Source organism: Pygoscelis adeliae, unplaced genomic scaffold (assembly GCF_000699105.1).
Source record: "Pygoscelis adeliae isolate BGI_AS28 unplaced genomic scaffold, ASM69910v1 Scaffold320, whole genome shotgun sequence".
Taxonomy (NCBI): domain Eukaryota; kingdom Metazoa; phylum Chordata; class Aves; order Sphenisciformes; family Spheniscidae; genus Pygoscelis; species Pygoscelis adeliae.
The window spans coordinates 852,013-861,824 of record NW_008823967.1 but is presented as its reverse complement, the minus strand read 5'-3'; the positions used below and the strand labels follow the sequence as shown (position 1 = coordinate 861,824).

At 38.2% G+C, this 9,812-nt stretch overlaps 1 protein-coding gene across 1 annotated transcript in view; it reads left to right on the top strand.

Moving 5' to 3' along the window:
• The first annotated feature begins 5,062 nt into the window (after positions 1-5,062).
• Positions 5,063-9,812, top strand: part of LOC103917368 (chromosome unknown open reading frame, human C5orf28) — an 8,589-nt gene continuing 3,839 nt past the window's right edge. The window contains exon 1 of the mRNA XM_009324499.1: positions 5,063-5,450. Within this exon, the coding sequence (XP_009322774.1) occupies positions 5,127-5,450 (324 nt within the window). The 5' untranslated portion in view covers positions 5,063-5,126. The remainder of the gene's footprint in view (positions 5,451-9,812) is intronic.

The following is a 9,812-nucleotide window of genomic DNA, read 5'->3' as shown; positions in this document are numbered from 1 at the left end:
GGTGAGGGGGCTGCCTCGGCAGCGGAGGCGGGAAGCCGCCCGCCGCCGCCCGGGCAGGGTAGACGCGGGCTTCTCCTGGCTCCGGGCTGCCTGCCGCGGTGTTGGGGTTTCGGGGGTCCGTTGGTGAGGGGACCCCGGGGCGTTTACAATGCAGTGGGTTTTACTGAGAAGAAGCTAAAGCGGGGGAAGACACTGGTAGCAGTCTGACAGGAGCCAGCGTCAAATTCCTGTTTTATTAATATAGGTACCCATATGTCGTGTCAGGTCTTAACATAAGAAACGGTAATGCGGGCTTTACCTAAAGCCAAGCATGTCGCTTGCATGTGAGGCTCCCTAACACTCTTGGCTCCGTTTTTGCGGTAAGGATGACAGTACATTTTTGTTTCTTAATGACTGAGGAGATGGCTGATAAGGGGCTTTGGTGCTGGGTGTTGAGACAAAGCATACGCTTTCCTCAAGACATAAAAATTGTTGCTGATCTCTGTAGTTTTACACGTCTGTCTGCCGCATGCCTGTTTTTCCTTCGTCTCTCTCTTTAGTTGCACATATTGATTGTATTTTAATCTTAAATTGGATTAGCTGTTTATGATCCGAATGCTGTTGTAGTTAATGATGGTAATACATAAACTGCTCATGCTTTTTTCTTCCCCCTTTTTTTTTTTTGTCTAGGATGACAAATGATTTTTTCTTCCACTGGATAGTACTGTGGTCTGTTTCTAGTTACTAAATACTTTTAGGATAATTCTTTCAACTCTTTCTTTTAGGTACATCTCAGTTCCAAAGTACTCATTAAGGAGAAGGTCTACATTTTGGTGTCTTGGTATCTCTTTTCAAACACTTTAATTTATGGTCCCTGAAATAAACAATTTAATTAAACGCTGATTTTATGGGGGTTTTGTTTGGGTGGGTGGTTTTCTTAATTTCTTTGTGGGTTTAATTCAGTTTGTTCCTCAGTATCTTGGTAAAATCCTACAGATTTCTTGCATGCTTTTGTCCTCTTTCCTCTTCAGCCTCCTTCCACCCTCCAGCCCCAATAATGCATTATAATTGTCTGACCCAAAAATATTTGCATTATCAGTTCTTCACAGATTGTTTTAGGCTCGGATCTGCTTTTCCATGAGATAATACATTAAAGGTTTGAGCTTGTGTCTTAAATGGTAATTGTACTTTATGGAGTTTTTCATATAAATTAACATCGAATCTCAAATAATGTTTTTTTAGGAGACTACAGAATAGTAACCGACTACTGCAATCTTTTGACTTCTTGCATAAAGTGCATAATTCTACTATTTTTATGCATTAAATTCCTGTATGTATTCATGTACCCGATAACTTCTTGCAAAATTAGGGCAAAAATTTTGGAGAGCAATATTTCTGAATGATAATTTTAGCCATTGGATTTTTGTTTTGCTCTTACACCATGAGTTGAAAGGCCTCTTAGTGTCAGCTGTTTCCCCAAATGCATATTTACAGCTTTGATCATCTTGTGTCAGTAACTTATAATGTTAACTGTGCGTTTGTTAAAATTATTTTTATAATTTCCTTAAATGAAATTAAGTATATCAGCAAAATTGCATTTTGTGGGTATAGGGGGAGAATATGCATAATGCTTTATCTGATATAAGAATGTCATGAGAAATCGTAACTCTAAGCAGTGTTACTCTATCCGCTGTTGTGTGCATGTGTTTTATGTAAACCCAACCTAAATCTTTCCTTCAATATGTTAACTATACTGACCACCCGTAGGTTTCTAAGCATTCTTCTGTAATACATCTGTTTCCCACTGTTCTGTTTTAACAAGAATGTAAGTTCCACAACTATGCTTTCTGAGATTTAGAGGATAGAAAAACCTATGACACTTTATTGTGATATTTTGTAAACAGTCTGAAAATCATTATTTTTCAGACAAAACAAATAGTTTCTAGTTTTATATTAAAAATTGTAATTTCAGAGATTATTTTGGTTGAACAGAGTTTTGCTTTTTCTAGTCTGATTTCAGTCTTGATCTGCAGAATGTTTATACTTATGCCATTGTACCTGGGAATGTGACTTGATTTTTACATAGACAGCAGTCATTTTTGTCTATAAAAGATGGCAGAGACAAACTGTTCAAAAAGAGCTGTTATGCCACAGACATGGCTCTTGACTAAGGGTAATCTGAAGCCATATTTTTGCTTCCTGTTCTTCATTCTGGCACAAAGACACCCATTCACATGCTGTCCTTGTTTTCCAGTTGGCATTGTTACCTTTATTTCACTCATGATACATAATTCTCAAATCATACTCATTTTGGAATTTTTTTTAAGCCTGTAGTGATATTTTTCCTCTGTACTTTATGCACATGTTAATAATACCCATAGCAAAGCAGTGTAAGCCTACCACAGAACTGACACAAACCTCTTGTTGCTATTTGAATTTATAGGTCTCTGTTTATCTATTCCAAGGTCACTAATTGATGGAATGAAATTAAAAAGAGATCCCTGAATGTGACTCATAAATGTTCATTAGGTGGGAATCTCTCAGGCACACAGTTCTTTCAGGCACACATCTGTTAAAATAGATCTCTATATACTCTGAAATGCAATTACTTAAAACAGAAGCTTAAAACTGTAAGTGCCCTTTTCTGACTTTACAACATTGGGTTTTATTATCTTTTAATTATGTCTTGTTCCATCTTTATTGGTGCCCTTCTCTTGTTTTATGGTCTTTTTTTCCTGCTTTCTTTAACAGAGCTTCTAAGCCCTAGCTGAAGTTGCTTTTAGCTCCGTTCAGGAATTCATTGAAAAGATGTTGCTTCTTTCTGTATTTTTTACTATTGTTCAGTTTTCATACATGTTTTGTAAAGAGTTTGAAGAGCTTTGTATAGTATCGGTGCTTACTGCTGCCTGGTTCGATTTATTTAGGATGGAACAAATGGTGTTTGGTCTTTCCTGCATTGGACTGGGCAGACTGCATTCAGAAAGCACAGAGGCTCAACACTGAGGCATAGACCACGTTTCCTACTGGAATAAGGCAACTGCAATGGAAAAAAATATGTCCTCCTAGTCCTGGGGTAAGTTTGATTCTGAATACTGGTGTGCTTTTTAAAGGTACATTGCTACATCAGCTCTTCCCAGATTGGATTCTTACACAGATTTTGTGGTAATTTTAAATAAAATCCAATCTGACATGATGGTTATATAGAAGAAACATTTGTGAGGAAATCACAGTTTGTTCCTTAAAATGCAATTTATTCAGAAATGTATTGTATATTATAAAGTCACCTACCAGAAAATGGCAGTTCCGGAGTTTCAGGAGATACTTTGTGTCTACATGTTCATTCAGAAGAGGCACAGTTGTGGTTAACAGACTCCAAACTTGACCCACTTTTTTTCATCTGTGTGCAAAGTCCATGTATTATTCATACTTTCTTCTCTTTTTTTTTTAACCTTTTCCAAATAAATGCTTCAGTGGGCTTTTTTTCTGTATAGGTCAATGCCAGTAGTCATGTCTTGTGGATAATTCTACAATAAACAGGCATGTAAATAAGCTAGAAGAAACATTTTATATTTTCTGGGGCTTATAATCAATAGTGTGTTTAAAATAATAAACTATTATGTGTCAACATTATTAGAAGTATTTGTTTTTAAAGGAAGTCTAATATACTCATAAAAAGCCCATTTAGAATAAAAATTTACCTGATAGAACTGTAAGAAGAAGGATTATTAAGATTTAATGTATTACACAGAAATAGCAACCTCTTGGGAACGATCCATTTTTAGATAGACCACAGTTTCAAAGCCTACACCCTATCTCCATGGCTCCCCAAAAAGACAGAAGAGCATAACAGTTGGGACAGTTAGAATTGATACTGTCCTTCGAAGACCACTTTTCAGTGCGTTTAATGACACAAAGCTAGGGAGTACATCATTTATATGAGGATTTTTGTTTCAAAAGTGTTCTTTTCAATGTTATGATGGAAATGAGTACCTCTTTATAACCTGGGTGTCCTATAATTGCTTCTTGGGAGTGGGGTGGGGGTGTCTTTAAGATCTTGAATTATTTTTGGATTTTTTTTTTTTTGAGGTGTCAAGCAGTTATTTAAGGACAATAATTATTCTCAAGAAATCACCTTGTACAAGAGGGTTGCATAACAATTACAGAACATAAATAGTTTTTAAGGACTTTTAAGTGAGTATTAATACTAATAACAGTTCCTTTATTTTCAAATTACAACGGTCAACTTTTGAAAAGTAAAATGACTGGGATTAGTTAATTTTCTTTTTTTCTGCAAAAAGAGCTGTTCTGAAGGTAATGTGGCAGGCAACAGACAAGTCCTAAAAGTAGCAGTAGAGTTTCCTGCTGGAGCACATACTGAGGAAAAGCATATGTAGTTTTGCTCTGTAAGGAGTTAGTTTTGGTTACTTCTGGTTGACTGAATGGTGGTTGTCTTTGTGTTTATGATAAATAGTGAAGATATTTTAGTGGTTCTGGTTTTCTTAATGCTTATTCTATGTGCCAGTCCCCAAGCTAAACAAGGAGTTGCTCAGAGAGGGGTACCAGGGTGATAATACATATATTTACAAAGTATGTAAATGAAAGTAGTGTTTTGGATTATAGATTAGAAACTCAGTTTTAACAGTTGTTGCATAGAGAGATTTGGGATTTTTGAGCGTCAGTCCTGAGAATCCTCCAAATTGAATCTCTTTTTGTTGTTACAGTATAAAGGATTTAATTTGATGAATATCATGTATGTAAGACCAGGAGGAATCTTGAAACATATTCAATATATTACCATAGACATGTCTCAAATTATTCTGTAAAACTTAAGATTTCAGAAAGTGGAGTTAGAGCTTTGCATGTTACAAAGGTGCTTGTTCTAATTAAAACAGGACAAGTGTTTTTGTTCAGAGCTGTAATGTTCAAGTCAACAAATTAACTGAAATCAAAGATTCCCTAGGAATATTAAATGCAAGCGTTGAAATTGGTTTTTTTATGCTGAGTTGTAGCTGTGATAACAAATGCTTTGTGCTAATGGATTTTTTTCTTTAATAGTTTTCTTTTTGTTCTCTGACATTTACAGAACAACTGACGATACAAAGGACAATGCACAGTGTATATCCTGATGACATTTTGTGTGCTGTGACATGGTTTTTGCTATGGCATCTGAGACTGAAAAGGCCCATGCTCTTCTCCAAACTTTCAGCGCAGCTTCAGTTATTTCTAGTCTAGGTTTGGGGATATTCTGCTTTGTAGCAGACAGACTTCTGCAGTTTTCCTTCATTCAGCAAAATGACTGGCTCCGAGCCTTCTCTGATAATGCAGTGCATAGTATACTAGGAATGTGGTCCTGGGCAATAGTGATTGGACTCAGGAAGAAAAGTGACTTCACTGAGGTCACTCTGGCTGGCTTCCTCGCCTCTGTCATTGATGTGGACCACTTCTTTCTTGCTGGCTCCCTGTCATTAAAGGTAAGTCAACAGATCAGTGACTGTTTGTTTTCGTTCTTCATCACTGTTTACTTTTTTGTTCTTCTACCATGCCCAAAACAAAAAAGTTCCAATGATACTTTAATTAGATACATTTTTAATAGGTATATGGGAATTATGTTTGTATGCAGTTGTTACAATTTTAAAAGTCCTAAAAATATTTCACACCTGCTGTTAAGTTCTGCTCCCTACAAGGTGCTGAAAAAGGTGTTCTGAAAGCCCATGTACATGATATCCTATGTGTATCGCATAGTTGCTTTGTTATCCAAGTTAAACAGTTAAGTGCAGCCATGCGCACTTTGTGTATAAAGTGGATTATTCCATTTCTGTTTACAATAAGGGGTAGAAATATCTGGAAAGTAGATAATCCAGCTGCTGTTTGATTTCATTCAGTCTTACTGAGAAGTAGTACATTTGGTTTTAGCCAGCCCTAAATTTTTCTCCCACAAACAAGCTATATATGAGCTGTCACCTTTAAAAAGGCAGTCTGAGTTTGCCCTTAAATATAGTTGGTTGTAAAAAAAAAAAAAAAAAAAATTAAAGCAAGTGTCAAACTTGTTAATACAAGTAAAAAGGTGAATTGGCACCTGTTAAGGAATATATGTGATCAAATCATCCATTTGCAGAACTGCTTGTTAGGACAGAGTTTCTCACTAGGATTGGTACTACCAGATTATGGCATTCCTTTTCAGTGGTCCTCCAGTGTTTTAAGTGTGTCCTGTTCCTGCTTCCCCATTCACACACGTACATATAACCCTGTCTTCTTGCCTGCTCTGAACATATATACCTACCTTTCCCTGACCACAGAAGTCTCTTCTGTACACTCTGCAAAACATTGCACTGCTCTGGCAGTGCCAGCCCTAGCTCTCTTAACACTGCCCTCCAGATCTCGTACCTCAGGCAGACACTCTTTGCCCCCAGCTAGCTCCTGGTCCCCATAGCTAGAGCCCTGCCACTCTGCTTGTTATCAGGAATTTGCTCTGCTCAGCAACACAAGTCCTCACAGTTTGATTATGCTGGTATTGCTAGCGTACGTATACATACATGCTACTTACTCTCCCCTCCCCAAAAATTACACCCCCACCTACAGATGGACCTGCACAGGAGAAGGGGAAGATACTGACATTTATCCGTTCAACCAGAGCGTAACTTTCTTGTTTGACCATCTTGCCTTCTTTCTTCTCCTCCAGTTTGCTCATAATAGTGTTACACTCTTCATATGGATGACAGAGGAAATAGCTCCAAGGAAGCAGAGGAAGGAAGGAGGTGGAAGGAAAATTGCTGTTCTTTGAATTCCTTTAGTTAAAGAACAACAATGCAAAATGGTTTACCAATTTTTTCAAAATATGTAGGAGACAGCTAAATGCAAGAAGCATTATTGCTTATAGTTAAGATGTAAAAATCAGACTTCCGTTGGGAAAATAGTTTTTGTTTACATACAATATCACAATTTGTTGTAGAGAAAAGACATTTTCCTGTTTGTGCATTTGGTCAGTTTTCCCCTTATATTTGTCCTCAACAAAGGAGGTCCTCCATTTTCACAGAATCACAGAGGGTTGTAGTTGGAAGGGTCTTCTGGAGGTCATCTTCTCCAGCCCCACTGCTGAAGCAGGCTCACCTGGAGCCGGTTGCTCAGGACCGTGTCCAGACATCTTTTGAATATCTCAAGGATGCAGACTCCACTACCTCTCTGGGCAACCTGTTGCTGTGCACAGTCACCGTCACAGTGAAAACGTGTTTCCTTACATTCAGGAGGAACCACTGGATCTTTCCACTGGGCACCACTGGAAAGAGCTTGGCTCTATTCTCTTTACACCCTCCCTTCAGATATTTGTACATGTTGATGACATCCCCCCTGAGCCTTCTCTTCTCCAGGCTGCACAGTCCCAACTCTTATCCTTTCCTCATATGCAAGATGTTCCAGTCCCTTCATGATCTTACTGGCCCTTCTCTGGACTCTATCTCCAGTAGCTTCATGTCTCTCTCTTACTGGGGAGCCCAGAATGGGACTCAGCACTCCAGAGGTGGCCTCACGAGTGCTGAGGAGAAAGGGAAAGATCACCTTCCTTGACCTGGTGGCAGCACTCCTGCTGACGCAGCCCAGGATACCACTGACTGCCTTTGCCACAAGGTCACGTTGCTGGCTCATAGTCAACTTGCTGTCCACCAGGACCCCCAGGTCATTTCCTCAAAACTGCTTTCCAGCCAGTCAGCCTCCAGCGTGTACTGTTGCCTGGGGTTGTTCCTCCCTAGGTAGTTCCTAGTTCTTCCCTTTTCTGTACTTTTTGCATACGGAAATACTCTAAAATTATGAAACTATGTAAAGAAAAGGAAAGTTAGTTTGGTTGATTACTGGGTCCTATAATATTAACATTTTAGTATCGCATTTAAATCTATAATTATTCTAATGTATATTTTCTTATTTGAAAATCACTAAATGCAAGTAATGAATGGCTAGTTATTAGAAAGTATTGTTAAAATTTTATTGCTACTTTTTCTTGCATTTGAGATTATCACCAGCATTTTTTCTTAATTATGACCACTAGATGACACTCTTCACCAACGTCTGTTTAGAAAGTTGAGTATTGTATTGTATCATAGAATTGGGAGGTGACCTATCTGGTTACTGCCTTCAGTGAGGCAAGGTTAAGTATGCTTACACTTTCCGTGATGGAGAATGTTTGTGTAGCCTATCCCTAGTATCCCAAACAAATTATTGCAGTTTCATTACTTAATGTGTTCCTGTGTTGTTTCAGTTCCCAAGCAGCTAGAAATTGTTTTTCTAATATCCAGTGTAAAGTATTGCTGTTGACAGTTAGATCTTGTTTTCTTATTCTTTAAGGCCTCTCTGCAAAAGACAGCTGACTGCTGTGCTCTCCCCAAAAATGTTTTTCAAATCAGAAATACAGGATGTTGCAGGTAGAAGAATAGCCCTTTAGAATCATAGAATCATTAAGGTTGGAAAAGACCTCTAAGATCATCAAGTCCAACCGTCAACCCAACAACACCATGCCCACTAAACCATGTCCCTAAGCACCTCATCTACACTCTTTTAAATACTTCCAGGGATGGTGACTCAACCACTTCCCTGGGCAGCCTCTTCCAATGTTTAACCACTCTTTCAGTAAAGAAATTTTTCCTCGTGTCCTCCAACTTGAGGCCATTTCCTCTCGTCCTTTCGCCAGTTACTTGGGAGAAGAGACCGACACCCACCTCGCTACAGCCTCCTTTCAGGTAGTTGTAGAGAGCGATGAGGTCTCCCCTCAGCCTCCTTTTCTCCAGGCTAAACAACCACAGTTTCCTCAGCCGCTCCTCATAAGACTTGTTCTCCAGACCCCTCACCAGCCTCGTTGCCCTTCTCTGGACACGAGAGTAGTAGCCAAACTTACTTAGCTGAGGTAAGGAGAAGGCCAAGATGCCCAAAGGCTTATTCATAGTCATTTGCCTACAAACTCCTCCCCCTTCCATACATTAATTGGGCTAATAAAGGATGTTTACCTGTAAACCATGCAGTAACAGCATTACTCTTACAACTTGCAAAACCATAATGCTTTACAAAAAGTCTCTTCTTGACTAAATAACTCGCAAAAAAAAATCTGAAGGGCCTGGATTTATGTTTTCTAAACCTCTTACTATTTTTCTCATCTCCTCTGGGTTGCCTTTTGCCTAAATTATTTTTAAAGTGTCCTGTCCCAAACTGCATATAGTATCTTAGGTGAGACTTCATTTGAGCCAAATAGCATAGATTAATTCCTTTTAATGTCACATGCATACAACGCTTCCGTCTTTTTAAAAAGAAAAAAAAAATTCTGTTACAGGTTTTATGTCCTCTTGCAATGCCATCAGAGTCTTTTTAGTTTGTGATACAATGTTAATACCCATAAACTTTTCTGCTGTGTTGTTGCCTGGCAAGCTAGACCTGATTTTAATATGTGATTTTTCTTTCCTCATCTTAATATGATGCGCCTTTCAGTTTCATGTCCTAATTTCAGGCTGTTGCCTATGTAATTTATTGCTTTGTGGGATACTTTTTTACTATGTATTTGTTAGTTCCAGTCCCATTGTTCCTTTTTAGATTACAGGATTGAGAGTAACTGATTTAAGAGACTACAATATTTACTGCTTATGCAACACATTACTAAGTAACTAATAAATTAAGAAATCTAATTAACTACCCGCACTACTATTACTAATTTGTAACAATAGTATTTTTCACATTACACAGTAATCTATAAAGCTCTTCATCATCGCTCTTAAATCTGATGATGAAGCATCTGATGATGCTTCTATACAGCACAAGGCAGTATTGCTTTCTACCTCCAGTTGCTACCTTCACACTACTCC